Source organism: Esox lucius, chromosome 8 (assembly GCF_011004845.1).
Source record: "Esox lucius isolate fEsoLuc1 chromosome 8, fEsoLuc1.pri, whole genome shotgun sequence".
NCBI lineage: Eukaryota > Metazoa > Chordata > Actinopteri > Esociformes > Esocidae > Esox > Esox lucius.
Window position 1 is genome coordinate 14,990,835 of NC_047576.1, and position 20,787 is coordinate 15,011,621.

Consider the following 20,787-nt stretch of genomic DNA (forward strand, 5'->3'; position numbering starts at 1 on the left):
CAGAAATTCTATGCCAACTCCTTAATGGTTGGTAGGAACGCACTCTCCAGCTTTTTAACTCTATTGGGCTCATAAGCATCCAAACTCGCACAAAGAATTGCTAGAGCCAAATAAGGCAAAGCAAACATGTATGATGACTAACTCCCAAACCAGGACTGTACTTGCAAATAGCATCCTTCGCCGTGGACACATAAGCAAATCCACAGCCAATACTCAAACACAGGTCTCACAATGGGGGCCTTTTTTTCATTCTGTCTCTAATGCAGTTGATCACCCAAACAGTTTATTTTTTTTACAGAGAAAATGGATTATTCCATACTACATACATATCCCACAATTCGTTATCCAATTGTGTCTACAGTATGTTAGACATCAACATGTTGTTGCCATCTGTCCTGGAAGTGTGTTTCCTCTTACTTGGCTGCCATTGTAAATTTGTATTTTGTTCTTAACCCATTCAAGTCCTTTTACTACATAATATATAGAACAATAACAGCGTACAGCACATCACAAAATACATTTAGTTTGGTGTAGTTTTAGGACTTTCAATGTCACATCAGTACACTCTAGTACAAGTCACAATAATTTTATTGTGCAGGATGACGCTGTGTTGTTTCGGTGTATTTGACAAATAAACGTTGAAACTTCAAGCTTGAAGTATCTAGATGGGCTGCATTGAAAACTTTAGATAGTCATTGTTTATCATACCTCATATATCAATTAATGTTGAGATTATGAAAAGAATCTGAAAGGCAGTCTGATGTGAATTGGTTTGTCTTTTGATTTGTTTTTGAAATGCTTTGGACACATTTTCATGAGGTATTGTAGTTTCTGGTGAGCTTCTGTCTTCGTTTGTTACGAACAAATCAGTTTTGTATGTAACAAACGATAAAAAATAAAAAAGGTTTGAGAGATTAGTATAACAGAGATTAAAATACCACATGTAAAAATGAATGAACTTCTCTGTAATTTGCACACATCATAGGATAAGACAATGAACAAGTTCAAAGTAATACATTCACAGGTTGACATGATGGTGTCCCTCCCTGGATGGTTTGGTTGGTGGTCTCTATAGGTTGGTCTGTTTAAACCCATCAGCATTTTCAAGTTCTTCGATTTCTACAGCACTGTTCTCATAATAGCCACCATCTTCCTCTCTGCAAGACAAGAACATGAGCTGTGCAATGAGCGTGAGTAGTTTAAAAAATGAATAAGTGGTGTAGTGTAATGTATTGCTTTTAGAGTACATGCTACTCAGATCAATGACTGAACGTTACATTGCCAGATTAGCAACCTGCACTGATAAGACATTTCTATGGTTCAGAAACAATACAAGTAGGACTCAACCATTTACCAGATGTCTCCATATGTGTAGGCTATTTAGATGCTCATGTTTGAATTGGTCAAAATAGGATTCTTTTTGTTGTAAATACAGTAGGTGTCAGATACAGAACAGACTGTGCGTAGATGCAGTGTATTGGGTTACCACCACTGGGGGACTCACCTATCTTTCTTGAAGAAAAGTCTTTTTACAATGAGGATGATGAAGATAATGAAGAGGAATCCGACTACAGCAGTCAGACCAATAACCCAAGGCTGCAGGGTCCCACCCGTGGCAGTAGTGATCCGTAAGCTTTCTGTTAAGGGAACAAAAGGTTGGGCATTGACCAAAAAAGCCTGATTTGTTTCAGACCATGTTCACCATCTCGTCTTTTTTAGTATGGTATGCGGACTCTTCGTTAACCTGATAAACTGATGTTTAAAATTCAGAAACTAAACATTACTAACTAGGCCTACGTGTTCGCGGCTGATCCCACAGGGACGGTACAACATGTTGTTACTACGATTGAATTGCTGCTCAATAAAGTTCTTGGCATCATTATCTAATATGAGTAATTCTCGTTTGACTTACCATTTGGCTTCCTGCTTTGGGCCTGGTTTACACTTACACCCAGTATCAAGCAGAGCAGTAGAGTTTTGTGGAGAGACATTATGAATCCTTAGTTATCCCAAGAGGCCTAGGAGGTCTGTTTTGTGTGGAAACTGTTCACTGTTCAGCTGTTCACTGCTTATTGTAGACAGTAAATATCCTGTGTGGTCAAAGTGCAGTATACAGCCCAGAGAGCAACAAGATTACACACTGTAGTCAATTGCATCAACAGCTTTTATTGCCTGAAAGGTGTGTCCACTCCAAACTAAAGCATTTGTTTATGAAACCTCTGTTCAGAGAAGATCATGCCACTAACTTGGGTGGAGTGTAAATGTGTAAAATAAATATAAAATAATTGCGTATAATAAGCAGAAAACGTTTTCATAAGAGAAATACATTCTTTTTTTATGGATATGTGTTCTAAAACATAGCTTATAGTTTATATTATTTTTCATATGGTCATGAGGAATGGGCAAATTTCCTTAGAGGCCAGCAAGGACTGGCCTCTAAGGAAGCCAATGGCATGCTGCCATCTTGTGGAGATGATTGTGTAATGCATTAAGTACATGATTTCTTGGCTTACACTTTGCTGTGCATTGGTCACGTTTTATTGTATACCCCGGCATCTCTCTAGTAGAATGAATCCGTCTTCCCTATTATAGCTAGTTCATTCTGCCAAATGCGACCCTGGGGCCGGTGCGTGGGGGCCGTGGCTCACGTCCATCTGAAATGACCCAGATGGCAGGCATGTTCTTGTTACCCTCCATCAAGCACTGGATCTCCTCTGCCTTGACCATAGCTTCCAGCTCAGGATTGGTCTCTGGACACCAGTCCACCTGGAACTTGTCCCGACACTCCCAGGGGCTGACCACCTCCTCATCAGGCTGTGCCCCAAACAGGTAGTCTACAAAATGAGGGGGACACACAACATGGCACAATTTTGACACAATCAAGAATTTGAAAAAGGGTGAGTTTGTTCATCAAGATATAAAATTCAGTGAAATTCAGACTATATCGACAACGTTGTAGTCAGCTACAGATTTAGTATCTCAAAAATGTAATACAGTTAACTTTTGATAAGGTCCTTTTCAGTGCGGATTCACAAAAGGTGGGTAGACTGTGTTAACGTCGGTGTGGCACCAGTTGTCTTCAGTGTGGCGAGGGAGTGTAGTGGCGGATGTACCTGCTAGGTCATGAATCAGCTCTTTGATGAGGTGCCTGATGATAGCGTACAGGGCGATCAGAGCCACCACGGACGCTAGGAAGAGGTAGATGACATAGTTGGGCAGGGTGACAGCGTCCCGGGAAGGAGGCTTGTAGTTCTCAAAGAAGTCCACCTCATCATGTGGTTCTCCAAACTCCAGGTTATGGTCCATAGTCCCCTCACTCTACCTCCCCACTTTTGTAAGGCGAGTGTGGCTGCCACATGTACGTTCCCAACTGACCTACCTGTCCATACACAACGACGAGATTTATGTAGCATGATAGCAAGTACATGGCAATTAATTTACTACAATGTATACGTCATAGCATTCTTACAATATTTATTTGATTTATGACAAAGTTCAATAAATACTTATGTACCTACCAGTGCTAAGACTTTCTCCACTTCTTAATTTGACTGGCTGTAGTAATTCCCAGTGACTTGAAAAAGTTCCGGAAGAACCTTGGAACTTGATGTAGTTGATGTAGCTGATCAGTTTTCCCTCCCACTAAGAAGCTGTTGTTTTAGTTGTCTTTTTAGTGGTCAGTTCTCTGCAGCCCATGTAACATGAGGTTGCCATGACTGTAGGAGTGCTCTCGTCCCAGGCTGCACTGAATGCAAAAAGACAACGAGACCCATGTGAGCTAATCTATTTAAGGTCAGTTCAAGGTCAGTTCTCTAAGCCTGGATTGGATTCAGGATTGAAGTGAAAAACAATTAAGCGTTGTCTTGAAGGGTCCCCACACGTCTTTAAAGGAGAGATTAAAGGTAGTGTAGGACTGGCTCTCTATCCAATAAGTACCATTAATGGTGCCGTATTTGTATATGCTGTCATGTTTGGCAATAATCTTTTTACCAAGCCCCAACTACCAAACCTCAGTTTAACAGAACAGCTGAAATCCTTATGTTGCAAACTGAGAAATGTAAGAGTTCCAGTTAACTGTTCTAAAGCTAGGCCATGCAGTATAGCTGTTTGCATACTCATATAGTGAATTCCTTATAGGGACCTTACCACATGCTTTTGTAGATCTAACCCATATACTGTACATAACCAGACCAGACTCGTAGATGATAACAACAGGTTGTGTATGACCTTGGATGTCATTGCTAAATCCTTGAACTGCCATCCTTTAGTCCCCCTGGCCTTTCTCTGAGTCAGGCTGGTTTAGCTTATCCCACATGACATAATAGAGGATCTGGATAAGAGGATGAAGCAGATGTACACAGAGAGACAAGAGTCAGGTCCAAGCTTTCCTTTATTGGAACAAGGGTAATACTATTTGGCCACTTTAGTCCATATCAAACATAATTATTCTAAAGTGTCTACAGTGACACAGTAGCACATATAACTATATAATAACATATGATATATATAAATATAACTACACACTAGCAAAAGTGATGAGTGTTGTGTGTCCAGGTGCTTCTCTGTCCCGTGGTGTTTTGTGAGCTGGCATCTTACAGTGAATATTAAACTGTTATTTCTGTGACCAGAAGAAATGGAAAATCTCTGGAAGCACTGTCACAAATAAATGTTTCTTTAACATTGGAGTCTCCAGACTGTCTACATTTGTTTTCTTAGCTAGACCAATACAGTACAGAACATAAAACCTTAACATTGTTTGTACAGTATCTTAGTTAATACTATAGCTCTGATGTTAAAAAAAACACATTGTGTTAAGCGATTGGGTTGCAGTTTCATTTAATTTGTACCAAGATTAGAGTATGTGTAGCAGATCTGATTTCACTGTTTGGGAGCCAACCTGGGACAGAGGGAAAAGACTGGACAGTGTATTTCTATATAGGATGTTTAGGCAAACTATTATTTAGATCCCAACTGACTGATTTTCTGCAGAGAAAGTTTGGGTCTGTTTTCTGTATGCTAGGTGACTTGACAAATGAAAGGAACTATTTTCTCTCCTCTTCTACATTGACAGTCATCCATTTCTTCGCCTCAACAGCAGTCTTCCACCTTTCCTCCTTCTCAACTCGTGTATGGTCACACTCCCCTTCCTCTTCATTGGGGTTGGGGCCAAGGACCCAATCTGTGCACAAAGTAACAGTTTTCCATGAACACATTCATAAAAATATATACATACTGTATATACATATATACCACTGCTATATTTTCATTTTAATACATTTGCTGCAAATGGTTATGCAGATTATAATTAATAAAATGTTATTGTTGAGAATGATCCATCAAGTCTGAGATTTAAAAGTGAAAATGACAAACTTCAGAAGTCTTTAGTAGCTTTATAAACACTAAGTTTGTATTTTCAGCTGTTCAGGAACATTAATAAAAAATGGCCTCTGTAAGACCAAGATAACTGCTTTGATTATCAAGTTGCAATGTCTAGCCTTCTTAATCCACATATTCAACTGATATGACTGTAGCTTGTAATTGAGGCTATGGGGTTGAACGCTGAGTATCTATGGTGAGCCACAGTGAAAGGACATAAAAGGGATATGAAAAATACTTGGTTCTAACAATGACAGTCAAGTTCTTTAGAGCTAATATTCATACTACTGGCTCAATGAATATCTATGATGGCAACAATCACATCTCATGATTTACAGTGGCTCTGAAAAGTATTCACCCCCCCCCACCCCCCCCCCCCCCCCCCCCCCCCCCCCCCACCCCCCAATTTAGGTGATTGACATGATTTCAGGTTAAATACACCTGTCTCTGGGAGGTCCCACAATTGGTTTGTACAGTTCCAAATAACAAAAATAAAATCTACTTCATGAAGATGAAGGCACATTCAAAACAAATCCAGAATAATGTTTTTCAGAAGTGCCAATCAGCTGCTTTTGAACGTCTCCAAGGCATTGAATATCACAATAAAGTCCATGATTCAGAAATGGAGAGACTGTGACAACTTCAAATGTTCAGGGCCTGGAAGCTTGTGAAGATAGTGGCCAAAATAGATGCAGCTAAGTACAGATAAATCATGGAAGAAAAATTATCAAGTCTGCATAAGATCTGGAACTTGAACTTAGGAAAAGATTAATCTTCCAGCAGTACAATGGCCAATGCCAAAGCCACTGCAGAGTGGTTTAAAACAAAAAGGTCAAGTCAAAGCCTGGACCTCAATCCAATTGAGCATTTATGGAAGGAACAGAAGGTTTCTGTTCACTAAAGGTCTTCATACAACTTGACAGAGAACAATTTTGCAAAGAAGAATGGTCAAGCAAAGCTGGTAGAAACTATCCAAATAGACTTATGACTGTAATTGCTGCCAAAGGTGCCTCTATCAAATATTGGCTCAAGTGGCTGAATACTTATGTAATCAATTATTTTCTGTTCTATATTTTCTATTAAGAAAAAAAAAATCCTGATTTTAGTTTTCACTGTACATGTAATCTCGAGTACCACAGATGTCAGCGTGCACACATATAAATCACAGAATTTAATTCGAATTTATCACCACAACATTCACCTCAAAATCAATGACCTACGACAGATGGACAGTCGATGACCAAATGTGTGCCTGTTGACATTTGATCATCCAACTTTACCTGCCAGGTCATGGTACAGGTCGTTGATCAGGTGTCCTAAAATGGCATAGCAGGCGACTACTACCACTATAACGCCTACAATGACATAGAGCACATGAGGAGGCATGTGGATGGCATCACGGGACGAGGGGACATAGTCTACATAGTAATCATCGTTCTTATCCAGGGCCTGCAGGAGCTGCCTTGATTTATAGGTCCTGGGGCTGGTCCCCACCTCTCTCCATCTGACAGTGGACTGGGTCAGGGCCCCTGGAAGTTCCATGGTGTAGTATGCTGCAGTGTTCTGGTGTAAGGGGAATCTATCCAAAAATGTGATTAGTAGAAAGGGGACATTTATTATATGAGACTATACAAGAATAAATCCACCATGCTGGTGAAAAATATTATATAACCTAAGAAAAAAAACTGTTAACCAAACAGAGGGTTCATCTGCGCTGCCTTCTCAGTTATATTCTTCATATTGAGCTAACTTGACTGTAATAAGGCAAACACTACCAAATTATAAAACAATAATCTAAATGTTTAATAGAATAATATATTTTTTTGAAATCAATGGTACTTTGTATTGCGAGGGATTCTACTTTGAACCTTTAACAACCTAATAACTGTTTTAAAAAACGGGGTTATTTTATTATTCTTTGCAACGCAACAAGGATTTCATATGCACAAAGCGTTCTACATTTAACCATTCGTAAGATTTCTCTAGTACCATGTACACAATTTTGTTCTATTGCAGTGTCATTTTCTAAAGTGTAAATCACATTAGTTTTAGCCACTAGATTTATTGCACCGGATTGTTACATACCATATGCTGCTTGTAATCTAGGTGTTTCCAAATACCACTGTGTTAGTTTTCATCTAGGCCCTAGAAAAGCATTATGCTATGTACTGTCATAAACCATTTTAAAGGCTAATAAGGTTGTTACAAGCATTAATAAAGGAATCTATAAAGCACCTTTAAATAATCAAATGGTACTACCCTTAATAGATAGTTCCAGGAAGAACCCTCTTGGGATAAACAATATAACCTTTTATATTTGTGTTTATATTTTACCCAGCACCAAAAAAGCATTCCTGGACAAGCAAAGCAAATAATACTAAATTTTCTGAAAGTGAAGAGAAAACTATTTTCAGGTAGCCTCATGTAATTCTCATTAATCCCCCGAATGAACTTCCCAGAATTGTGTTGTGGTTTATAGGAGCAAGGAAGGAATTTGGGTCAAGGGGATAGTTTAATTTAGCTATTTGTGATTTTGAGCAGTGAACAACCTGGATTTGCAGTTTGAATGAAATTATTGGTTTTGACTTTGTATATGAACATTTCCAATAGGGTTTTTTTTTTTTTTAGATATATAATCCTATTATAGCTTTTCTGGGGAGCATTTCCTCTCAAGATGTTCCTTAATAAGGTGGGTGAGATGTTAAAAGGAATGAGAGAACTACGTAAGATGGAAATATGGCGGTATCCAAAGCCATGAGAGCAAAAACACTTCAAGTTTCCTCACCCAACCACAGTGGAGTTCAGAAATTTGGGAAACTGAAGCAACTTTCAAGACTGAATATTACTTCGAAATAAAGATGAAGCTTAAAATAAAAAACTGCCATACAAGAATAGAAGAGAATATGATTTTTTGGGGACAGAGCAACTGATACTCAACCTATGAATCTGGTGTAGTAGTAGCAAAATATTTGCCTACTACATGAGCGACTGTCATCAAAAGCAGACTACTGATAGGGAAAGTACTTGCGAAGCCCAGACATGAATCTACTTAATGAAGAGATTTCTCACTCAGACTGGAATGACCTCCTCAGAGTTGGGTACATCCTTAATCTTCTTGCAGAAAACTTGAGACAACAGGAAATTCCAGAAATAGATAGTCATGGAGGTGTTGGCAGTGACAATTCCAATCATAATTGGATGAAGCATCCTGTCGGTCTACTGAGTGAGGCTGGCCTTGCTGGGAACACTGGGTCTCCCGTCAGCAGTAGGGTCAGTAGCTCGACTTCTCTTAAGGTTTGAGTGAAACTGGACAGTAGAGTCAAGAGTCCCTCCTCTGTGTTCAACTCTGCATAAGCCTCTGACTCCCTGTGCACCTCATAAACTTCAATAAGCAGCTAATTAATCCCCAAGGGTGTTACATGACAGATTTAGGATGATGCATGTGGATGGCACGTGACAGATGAGTATGAAAATCATTTCTCTCAGAAAGATCCTTTATGGTGACCTCTTTGTCCTTAGAAAAGTAACCTTTTTCTTAACTTTAACCTTTTTATATGCAAAGGTTTGGCCACCCCTCGACAAATACAATTTTGGAGATTTTTTTATTGAAAAGATGCAAACACAGTATTTTCAATTACGTTTAGGTGAGGAGACTGTGATGGCAATTCCAAAACCTTCAGCTTGCATCTCTTGAGGTAAACCTTCAGCATGCGTCAGCATGCGCCTACCGGCTAAACAACCCTACCCACACAGCCAGCGATGTCTCCTTCACCGATGAGTTAAACAGGTTCTACACATGCTTCGACAGGGACAACAAAGAGCCAGCCATTAAAGCTGAACTTCCCCGAAACATCCCCCCACTGAGACTATCCACTGCAGAAGTGTCGTCTGCACTGAGCAGGGTGAATGCACGCAAGGCTGCTGGTCCAGAGGTTTCTATCGACATTTTCAACATGTCACTGGCCCAAGCGGTTGTGCCAGTGTCGAAGCAGTTGACCGCGTCTAGCCTGAATGATTTCTGACCAGTTGCACTCACCCCCTCAATCATGAAGTACTTTGAAAGACTAGTTCTGGCCCGCCTTATGTCCTGCCTCCCCCCAACACTGGATGCCTACCAGTTTGCCTACCAATTGAATAGGTCTACAGAGGACGCCATCTCCATGGCTCTACACTCTGCCCTGACCCACCTGGACAAAACCAGCCCCTATGTGAGGATGCTATTGATAGACTTCAGCTCAGCATTCAACACTGTCATCCCCTCTAGGCAGGTCAACAAACTCCATGACCAAGGGATCAGCCCTACTCTCTGCAACTGGACTCTGGACTTCCTAACCAACAGACCCCAGCGATTCAAATGTTATCATTGGATTGAATGGCCATTATCAGTGGTTATCAGCCTCATAGATATGGGTCAGAAGGGGCCTGCTAGCCTACTAGTAGGCTCAGAAGGCTGTTATCATCCATTCGCATGGTTAATTTAGTATTTAGATAATTTAGTATTGACAAAATTTTCACAGTTTAAAGGCTCTCATTTTAATGGTCTTACCTGTAGACTTACCCTAACCCTAACCCATTTTAATGGTCTTACCTGTAGACTTACCCTAACCCTAACCCATTTTAATGGTCTTACCTGTAGACTTACCCTAACCCTAACCCATTTTAATGGTCTTACCTGTAGACTTACCCTAACCCTAACCCATTTTAATGGTCTTACCTGTAGACTTACCATAACCCGAACCAATTTTAATGGTCTTACCTGTAGACTTACCCTAACCCTAACCCATTTTAATGGTCTTAACTGTAGCAGCGACCTGAATTCGTCTGGGATTGAATCTGGAGTCTTCTCGTGTATTTATCCGTAATTAACCATGCAAATGGATGATAACAGCCTTCTGAGCCTACCAGTAGGCGTAGCAGGCCCCTTCTCACCCATATCTATGAGGCTGATAACCACTGATGTTCTTGTACACAGTTCCAACACCATCGTCAAGTTCACAGACGACACCACGTGGTAGGTCGGATTAGTGACAATGACAAGTCAGCCTACAGGGAAGAGGTCATGTGCCTGGCGACATGGTGCGCTGACAACAACCTGGCCCTAAACGCTAAGAAAACCAAGGAACTCATTGTGGAATACAGGAAGTCTAAAAGCTGCAGTCATGCCCGAGTCCTCATCAAGGGTACTGAGTTGGAGCATGTGTCCAGCTTCAGATTTCTAGGTATCCACATCTCCGAAGACCTCTCCTGGACCCTCAACACATCACTGTAACCCTGCTGAACTCTGTGACCCATCACTTACCATACCCCAACCGCTCAGGGACCTTGTTGCACTACTCCCTTGTTGTACTCTGACACTGCCTTGCTATGCCTGATGACGGAAGTTTTCAGTGGTTACAGGTACGTGTTTACCTCAGGAACCTCACTGCTGCTATCCCTGCATTTCAGTTGCACATGAACCTTGTACATTCAACTTGACTCTTTGCACATTCAGTATAGCCATTGCACTTGCATTTATACAGCTGTTACACTCGTCTACCTCGAGGATCTTGGTTGACTATGGTTCCTCATACCACCCTACAATAGCACTCCTTTTGTACTGCATTTGCCTTCATTGCACATCTACACATTCCACTTATAATATACATATACTTAATACTTGTAAATGTTCTGCCCTCTATTTGCACTTCTGGTTAGATGCTTACTGCATTTTGTTGTACTGTACTTGTACTGTTCAACGACAATAAAGCTGAATCTAAACATCTAAATCTAAAAGGTAGTCCATGCTGTATTTTGAGGTTTGTTTAGAATCTTGATCCTGTTGTAGACGCCATCCTCTTATTAGCTTCAGCTTTTTATTTTTTTTTATTTTTGACAGACGGTGTTTTGTTCGCTTCAAGAATATGCTGGGATTTAGTGGAATCCATTATTCCCTCCACCCGTGCAATGTTTCATGCGCCACTGGCTGTAACACAACCCCGGAGCATTATAGATCCACGCCCATGCAACTGCTGGCAAGGTGTTCTTTTCATGAAATGCAGCTCCTTTTTTTCTCCAAACATACTTTTGCTGATTGTGGCCAAAGTGTTCTATTTTAGCTTCATCAGTCCAAAGCGCTTGTTTACAAAATGCATCAGGCTTTTGTAGATGTCCCATTGTACACTTCTGACATTGGATTTTATGATGAGGACGCAGGTGAGGTTTTCTTTTACTGACTCTTCCATAAAGGTCTTGTTGGTGCAAGCATCGCTGCACAGTGGAACGGTGCACCACCACACCTAAGTCTGTTAAATCTTCCTACAGGTTTTTTGCAGTCAAATGGGGATTTAGATTTGCCTTCCTGACCCGAATGAGCAGTTCTCTCTGGGTTTTCTTGGTTTTCCAGATCTCATCTTGACCTCTGCAGTTCCCTTAAACTGCCATCTCTTAATTACATTTCACACTGTGTAAACTGTAAGCTGACAAAGCTTTGCTATCTTCTTGTAGCCTTCCCCTGCATTGTGAGCATCAATAACTTTCATTTTCAGCCTTTCACAGTTGTTTAAAGGAACCCATGTTTGCTAAGTGTTTGCAGAAGCTTTGAAGAGTCAGAGTATTTGTAAATCTTTTAAATTGGCACCAGCTGACATTTCCTAATGACAATTGTTGACATGCCTCAGGCCTAACAAGCTAATTAAGGTCTGAGACCTTGTAAAAAGAATCTGAGACTTCAGAACTCTTAGGGTGCCTGAACTTACCCCACATGCAACATGTTTTTTTTATTATTATTTTTGACATGAAAAGTAACTATGCATTCATGTTTGCTGATAATATTATATTTTTTCCATATATTTATATCTTTTTAATTAAGTTAATCATCCAAATATGTTAATTGTCAAGGGATGGCTATACTTTTGCAAGCAACTGGACCTGTGGTTTCTGGCAAAAAAGGTTAAAGATGGTATCGGAGAAGCGTACAAATTGAACAATAATGTCTGGTGAGGTAATTGATATCTTATGAGATGGTTAAAAGAAATGTCCTAAAATCATTTGAGCACACTGGGCAAGTACAAGACAGAAAATGCAATGAAAGCCAAAAGAGTTAAGGCAAATCCTGCGAGAATTACCACAGGACTACTTAAATAAATGACACAATCTAGAAATGCGAATTCCTTCAGTTTTGAGTGCCAAGGGAGGCCACAAAAATACAGATTAATTTTAGCTGGTTTTCATTGCATTAATGGTTCTTTGTGTTTACTGCAATGCTATACATTGTATAGTCTAAAAAAATTTAGCTACTGTTTGGAGAAATAGCTTTGATTCATAATTATTCTTTAGAGTGGCTTTTGCACAGTACTGCATATGTATTTAGCAGAAAAGGACTTAATCATACATTAATTGACAGGAAAACATGCACACACACAATTTATTTGGACTGATGAGAGATAAATTACCTTGCTGGGCTGAGCTGCAAAAGCGGTATTTGGTGAATTTCCTCTCTCTATGTGAGCAATAATCATCTGTTGTCCATAAGATAGATGACAGACCAAGCAGAGGCATCAGGAGACTCCAATCTGCCAACATCTGGAATCTGCACACAATATATCATCTATTCTCACTTAGCAACGTGAGTATGATTAATCTCCACACAATCCGGAGATAAGCTTCAACAGTAATGCCAGACAAGGTCACAGCATTTCCTGTATGAATGGGAGTAAAAACCAAATCTTCATGTGTTGTGTTCAAAATGCAGCCAATCAAACCAAGACAAATATTAACTGATCAGTTTCAAAGAGAGCATTTAAAAAACAAAAAATCCCAAGGCAGGATGATCAGTGTGCTGAAGTTGTTAAAGACTGAGCATGCCATCAGACAAAAAAAACATGGAACACAGAAGCACTAAGACCTACTTTGAGCAGGACAACTACCATAAGGTCATTCATTCAAGCAGAGTCATTCTTAAGTTTGTCATCTTCTATCTTCCTACTAAAAACCTCAGTGAGGACGAAGATCCAGTAGATGATGGTGATGGAGGTGTTGACAACAACAATCCCAATCATGATGGGGTGCATAGTGGTGACTGAGGGCTTGGCAAGGTGAGGGAAAACCGCTAGATATAGTGCACAGAAGTGGGTCATTCATCGTCATTGTATTATCAGTGCTGCCCACCCTCTCAGCATGCTATTAAATCTTTAACCCTCTATAGAGCTAAGTGTTAGAAAAGCCTCCCCCTGATCAAGGTATTGAAGTGTTTTTTCTACCGTTGTAGTGGTACTGGGTGGTTTAACTAAGGTCTGTCTTTCTACTGCCTGGTGTGTAAATCTTTACTTTGATTGTGACACACGTCGGTATAATATCAGAGCATCACTAGGTACTTTGACCATCTGTTGTCCTGCATAGACCAAGAAAGGTGCCAGTCCTTTGTTTCTTAGAAATGTGGTCCTTGGGGGGGGAAGTACGGTCAGTTGGCCCCTTCAGGTAAACACAATAGTAAACATTATGGCAGGAAGGATAAAACCTATGTGACACAAGACAGATGGGCAGCATCTTAACACACCCCTTTTTCCACTATAAGTACTGATACTGATTAACTGACTGTTAATGTATTAAGTTAGAGACTCCTCGGATGATTATTTTGTAAGCATTTGACGGGTCTCTATTTGCAAATAAATTGTTAATTATGCCAAGAGAATTTTGTCTCTGTACTTCCTCCTTTAAGAGTTCTGATCGATGAAATTGCCATCACACATGGCAAGGGTCACGTGTTTGAATCCCGCTGGGGCTTTAAGTCTCTTCAGTTAGAACATTATTCATTTATCTGATTGTGGAATCTGCATGACAGAATTTCTGTGGTGGATTAGCCACCATGATCCAACACCAGACTGGGATAAAACACTAAACTTACGGAAAGAATACATGAAAACTGACAATGACAATACAACAATGTTATTAAATAAAAGCTCTGTTTATTTTCACTAATGACCAAAATAATTCCAATTGTAATAAGACACTTATTAACAAAACATTCTGAATTGAACATTTATGGTACATAATGAGGGCATAATTAATGGGGTATAGAAGTTATAGAACTTCCCTAAAAAGGTCCTATAATTAAAAGATTAAACAGCATTGTCTCAAAGTGGCCAGTAACCACAGACAAGAGTTTCAATGAGTGAAAATGTGTATCATTGATCACGACATATGAAAAGCTTGTCTATTGGTGTATAGCAGTTCTCCTATAGTTTCCACTTTCCATGATGGCTGTGTGACTCTTACTGCTCCCCCTGCAGCCTTAATAAACCATCAGCATACTGGAACTGTGTGCTGTTCTCATACTCCAGCATGTCCAGTGCTACCTCACAACTCTCCTTCACCACACGATCTTTGTCCTTCCTGTACTGCTCCAGGATCTTCATACACTCCTCCTTGCCGATGGACCCGAGGGCCTCGGCACACTCGTGCCTCACCATAGCATTCTCCCCGTCCAGCTCCAAGGCTGCCTTCAGCTGCGGGATGCTTGCTGGATGCTGCATCTGACCCAGGACAAAGCCAATCTCATGGCGGAACAAGGCACTGCTACATTGAAGTCCTGGAAATGACCAGAAAGGGTTTGGTGACTTGTGGTATTATCAGAAATGCTTATGCTAGAGGGTTGTGTTGTGCTGATGGTTTTGGACAATAATTCTATCTAATTTAATTCAATACTTTAAATTGCAAGTTCCCAGCAGAGCACTCATTTTTCACCATGGGGAAACATTCATGGTGGACTGCTAATAGGAGAGCCTGTTGAAGTGATTGCAATCTGATGAAAACATTATAACTGTTTGTGTTAATTCCAAAGGTTTGACATCTTAAGGCTACTAGGACTGGAGATCATAGACCAGGCTACTAATTAAACGGCAACTGTATGCTAAAATGTTATGCACCCAAAATAATATGTTAACTATATTGGGAGATACTGTTTCAATTACCTTTCTTGAGCAATAAAGCTTTTGGCAAAAGCTTACTGGCCCTGCATAACTTCTATTTAATATCTTCATCAGTGCCACTGAAGATTTAGGATAGCCCATTTCCTCCTAGATGGTTTAGCCTATTGGTTGCACTGAATGTGAAGTAGAAGGCTGCGTTTACACAAGCAGCTTAATTCTGACTCAAGTAATAATGTTTCGACCAATCAGATTATTTAATAGTCAATCAGTTATTATGCAGTAGAATATCATGTGTCTGAGTTTGCACACGCAGCCAGAGATGCCTGTAATATCAGTCATTAGTGTTATTTGAAACTTTTCAGCTAATGTGTCACGTAACTTAACTTAACTTGATCTGACATTTTATAAATGCTTTTCCCTAAACCCCATACGCCCTAAGGAGAAACCTCTCTATGCCATTACACATATGCATACAATGCATTGTTCAGGAAAACCAACACAGACTCTCTCACCATCTCCTAGAGCCAGGACAGCCTCCTCAGTGCCCAGGTTCCGAAGGGCAAACATGGCCCTGTAGCGCTCAAAAAGCATCAAACTCTCATCCAGCAGCTGTGTCCGAAGCTCACTGACAGTCTTCTTCCGGGCAGCTGGAGCAGGGTCCACAGAACAGTAGGGGTTTCCTTCAGTGCCCTTCTCTCCTTTCCTGTCCCCACCACACATCAGCCACTCCAACCGCCTGACAGCCAACTGACACGTCTCTGCCACCTGAAGGAGAACAACAGAATTGTCCGGAACCCCATTACAGGCACTGAATTGATCAGAGCAAATATGCCTGCACTGAGTGAAAATGCAAGTGATGATGAATTTGAAGTTTCCACATAAAATCATATCCACTGCTAATACTATCCAATATGCCAACTTATAACATACCTCAATAACTGGGTCCTCGGAGTACTCTTTCAGTAAATCAAGGACCCTGGGGTTTCCAATTGCTCCCAGGGCTTCCCCTAAATTCATACAATTAAAATGAACAAGTTAATAGGGAATCCATCTGAATTCAATAACTTTGACTGCACCCTTTGATTTGAAGGAAATCTTCCAAACATATCTGGCAATCGTATATGTACACATTTCTTTTAGTCAAAACATTAAAGACATTGGAAGTTGACATCTGTGATTGAGTGGGTGAGATGGTAATAGAGAAACTAAATGATGTGCGGAGGAGATGCTAGAGGACAGATATTTACCACTCCACAAAAAGATCCCCAACTATCACATTACAACTATTTCCTAAATGCTGTCTTATGGTAAACTGGGCAACTGAAAAGCAGTACAGCACAATTTGGAACAATGATCCTGCAATGATAAAACATGAGACCTGCAGGGGTAAGCACACAACCTGATGTACCCCCATTTCTGCAAGCTTTCAGAAGCAGGACAGGAAATCGAGCGAGCAAGGAAAACTTTTCCAGAACACTAATGTTTTCATGGTTCATCGTGGGGAACAAAATGTACAGAACAGCTTATTAACTAATTATCATTTTTAATGGGGCTGGCAATGCAAGAGTCCCCAATTTCAATCTTCCACATAAATCCTCAGATTGTTATTATTATATGGACTTCTACTCCTCCCATTCCTCCCATTTAAGCAAGAGATCTTTAAAAAAAATATTTCTTATTAGAAAATAACATTTACTTAAACTGAAACCTTGCAACTTTTGACTGCAACTTTTTTACTTTTTGGGAAATAATTTATGTGGGGCAGCAAGGCAGCCTAGTGTTTAAGAGGGGTCTCTGGGACTGAAGTGCCCTAGGGGGATCCAGTGTCCTAAGCGAGTTCCTCCATTACATATACTGCTTCAGCATGGGCTCGGTCCAGTTAATTATCTGTCAACATGTGTATGAACAGTATTATGTGAATGTACTCTCACTGACCTGCTTCATGCCTCACCATAGGTTCTTGTGTTCTGTCTTTTAGAACAATCTCTAGTGTGGGGATGGCCCTCTCATCCTGCATTTGGCCCAAGCAGTATGCAAGCTCATGTTTCAATAGAGCGGAGTCATCCACAAAAGTCTGACTGATCCATTTAATGGCCTCTGGGCCACCAATGTTACGCAGGGTGAAGAGAGCTCGGAACCGTGTTGTCAGGTCCTGCTTTGGATTGGCTAGAATCTTGCCCACTGCTGATACCTCCTGCTCACTTGCCATGCTGAGAGTAATAGTAAAGCTAACTGCAGTACTGAAGATATCTGTAAAGGGAGAAAAGACCAGTAAGAACGGTGATGTTATTTTAATAAACTGAGTATGTAGTTGTGTTTGACACAGGTTTTACACATATGTGTATATTAATAAATACATGTAAACGTAAATCATTAAACAAAAGGTAAACTCTGAAGTTGCACTGAGCATTTAACAGATGTCGAGCCCTGCAACAATTATGATTTAGACAGCACACAGTGCAAGATACAGAGGATATCAAAAGTAAAAAGTTAGTTCAACTTAAAGGTTTCTCGGTTACATACTGCAGAGATAGTCATGGTCTAAAACCAGAAATCAAAAGATGGAGGGGATTTTAATGTTGAAAGGTACAGACCAGGAGACCGATATGAAAAATGAATTGAACACTAAACAGAAAAATAATAATAATAATCATTGAACACTGAAGACCATTTGGAAGTGGAGGCAAGCTGGTAGCAACAGGACATTGCAAAGATCAGAACTTTCTCCAAAATTGATGATGAGGTAAGGAGATGGCTCATCAGCAGCTGTGACCAAGTCATCATTTTCCAAGTCCTAAGCAAGTCTCAAGTCTTAAACTTCAAGTCAAGTCCCAAGAAATTATGGGCTAATAAGTCTCAAGTAAGTCCCATGGTGCACAGCTCAGATCAATTCAAGTCACAAGTCCCTACATTTGGGTTTCAAGGCTTCAAGGCAATGGTTAAGAAAAATAGTGTAATATAATTGGGATGATCAAAACTTTTTAAGTTGTTGAATGAGCTTAAAGGAACATCATTTTATTCAGTAAGTTTTTTTTATGTATTTATATACTGTCAATTGAGTATGTATTTAGACCAAATTATTTTTGTTTTATATGTTTTAACAGTAACGTAAAGTGTATGTAAAAAAAATCCATCCTGGAAGAATGGGGGAAAATGGGTTGTGGTCCGAGGTGACCATGTTAGAGTCCACGGTGACAGAGTTATTTTGTTTACCAAAATATATTTCAAGTTACAGTTAAATAATGAATATGGGCTTAAAGTGCAGTCTCTCAGCTTTCATTTGAGGGTATTCACATTCAAATTGGAGGAAGGGTTTAGGAATTATAGCTCTTTAATATTTAACCCCCTCTATTTCAAGGGACAAAAAGTAATTGGTCAATTGACTCAAAAGCTGTTTCATGGACAGATCTGGGCTATTGCTTTGTTATTTCTTCATCAATTAAGCAGGTTAAAGGTCTGGAGATTTCAGGTGTGGCATTCACATTTGGAAGCTGTTGCTGTGAACCCACAACATGCGGTTTTTGTGAGAAAGCATGTCTTTTCCTAATGTCTTAAATGTATGATAATCCTATACTCTTGTTAAATGAACACAACACAGAGCAAGAATGTTTGAGTAGGTGCTATATGAGATGCACATAGTTATCAGCTGCTGTCTATTATTAGAAAGGCCCCAGGACTCAAGAAGGGACACTATACCAAACAAGGTTAGGATGCATATGTAAAACACACCTATATGATTGGCAGACATCCAGAAAGTAGGATGTACTGGTCTTTGGTTTAGTATATATATATATGCTGTTTAAGACCATGACATTTGGAGAAGCAACAGGTTAAAGGAGATCTCAATGCAAGTGAAACAGGCCACACTTAGGCTGCAAAAAAGAAAATCCATCAGAGAGATAGCAGAAACATTAGGAGTGGCCAAATCAAGTTTGGTACATTCTGAGAAGAAAAAAAGAACACACTGGTGAGCTCTGACACACAAAAAGCCCAGGGCGTCCACAGAAGACAACAGTGGTGGATGATCGTAAGATCCTTTCCATAGCAAAGAAAACCCCCTTCACAACATCCAGCCAAGTGAAGAACACTCTGCAGGAAGTAGGCATATCATTATCCAAGTCTACCATGAAGAGAAGACCTCACGAGATCAAATAGAGGGTTCACCAAAAGGGGCATTCATAAGCCTCACGAACAGAAATGCCAGATTAGACAAAAAAAATCTAAAGAAAGTCAGCCCAGTTCTGGAATAGCATTCTTTGGACAGATTAAACTAAGATCAACCTGAACCAGAATGATGGGAGAAGTAGTATGGAGAAGGCTTGGAACAGCTCATGATCTGAAGCACACCAAATCATTTGTAAAACACGGTGGAGGCAGTGTGATGGCATGGGCATGCATGGCTTCAAATGGCACTGGGTCACTAGTAGGGCTGCACGGTATATCGTTTGAACATCGACATTGTGATGTACGCATTTAGTAAGGTAAACATATATCAGTCTAGAATTTTTTTTTTTTTAATTGCATTTCGGTTGTTTCATTTTAAACCCACTGTAGTGGCGTAAAGAGACAAAATGATTACATTATTACATAACTTAAGGCTGTCAACCAGAGGGCTGGTCCTTATTTGTGGAGGATACATAACGTTCAGCGACGAGAAAACAGAGGCTAAGAAAAACAATGAGTACAATAGACAGACTTGTAATTACAATGATGTATACTCACTCTGGGGAGTTTTTCCGTTGAAGTCTGCTACAAGCAGCTCATATTCCCACCTTATTCTCCACACGTGAAAACTCTACTTAGAAAGTATGCGAAAGACGAATCTGCGTCTTGTGAGCAACATTAAAGAAACACTTCCGGGTCACGAAAATCTGGAATTTTTCAAAATAAAAGAGACCAACGAATTATTAAAAAACTGAGATAAATTGAGTTTATTAATTGTTTGAGAACATGTACCTCTCAAAACATTGACAACAATTCAAATATGATCATATTTAAGAGTAATTTCGATAAAAAGTGGGTGTTAGTGGGTGTTAAAACACGTTCCAAAGGTAAAATTCAGACAATGCCAATGACAGAATATGGAATACATATTGCCTCATAACTAATAAACTATTGAATATTCCACAGAGAAAGCAGTGTAGGAAATGTCCAGGAGAATGTGTAGAGTAAGACAAACCTGTCTAATCATGGGGAACAGTGTGCTACATCTAGCAACACAATATTTCCACAACCTCTTTTTCCACAATGCAACTCAATGGATATGAAATACATATTGGCCTATAAAAAAAAGACTATTCTACACGCCGCGGTGAATGTATTGTAGGAAATGTCAAGGAAGGTGGATAGAGTAATTATATACAAAGAAATCAAGGGGCACTCTGTATTTGCAATTGTTGCTGGTGTTTTACTCCACCCATTCCATTGGCCACAATGCAACTCAATGGATATGAAATACATATTGGCCTATAAAAAAAAAACTATTCTACACGCCGCGGTGAATGTA

The 20,787-nt window shown here is 39.9% G+C and overlaps 2 protein-coding genes and 1 non-coding gene across 3 annotated transcripts; all 3 read right to left on the bottom strand.

Annotated features, from left to right (window-relative positions):
* Window positions 1-263: 263 nt before the first annotated feature.
* Window positions 264-2,029, bottom strand: LOC105011647. The gene is made up of 2 exons (XR_004576022.1): window positions 1,505-2,029; window positions 264-1,157 (listed from the first exon to the last, which is right to left on the bottom strand). It is a non-coding gene; the product is annotated as an uncharacterized LOC105011647 (transcript).
* A 117-nt stretch (window positions 2,030-2,146) lies between these two features.
* On the bottom strand, window positions 2,147-3,769 carry smim24 (small integral membrane protein 24). The gene is made up of 3 exons (XM_034293595.1): window positions 3,519-3,769; window positions 3,114-3,379; window positions 2,147-2,834 (listed from the first exon to the last, which is right to left on the bottom strand). The coding sequence occupies exons 2-3, from the start codon at window positions 3,304-3,306 to the stop codon at window positions 2,593-2,595; spliced, it is 435 nt and encodes a 144-aa protein (XP_034149486.1). The 5' UTR covers window positions 3,307-3,379; window positions 3,519-3,769; the 3' UTR covers window positions 2,147-2,592.
* Window positions 3,770-14,298: 10,529 nt separating this feature from the next.
* Window positions 14,299-20,128, bottom strand: dohh (deoxyhypusine hydroxylase/monooxygenase). The gene is made up of 5 exons (XM_010871850.4): window positions 20,004-20,128; window positions 17,217-17,531; window positions 16,212-16,288; window positions 15,794-16,046; window positions 14,299-14,941 (listed from the first exon to the last, which is right to left on the bottom strand). The coding sequence occupies exons 2-5, from the start codon at window positions 17,488-17,490 to the stop codon at window positions 14,625-14,627; spliced, it is 921 nt and encodes a 306-aa protein (XP_010870152.1). The 5' UTR covers window positions 17,491-17,531; window positions 20,004-20,128; the 3' UTR covers window positions 14,299-14,624.
* Between the last annotated feature and the right edge of the window lie 659 nt (window positions 20,129-20,787).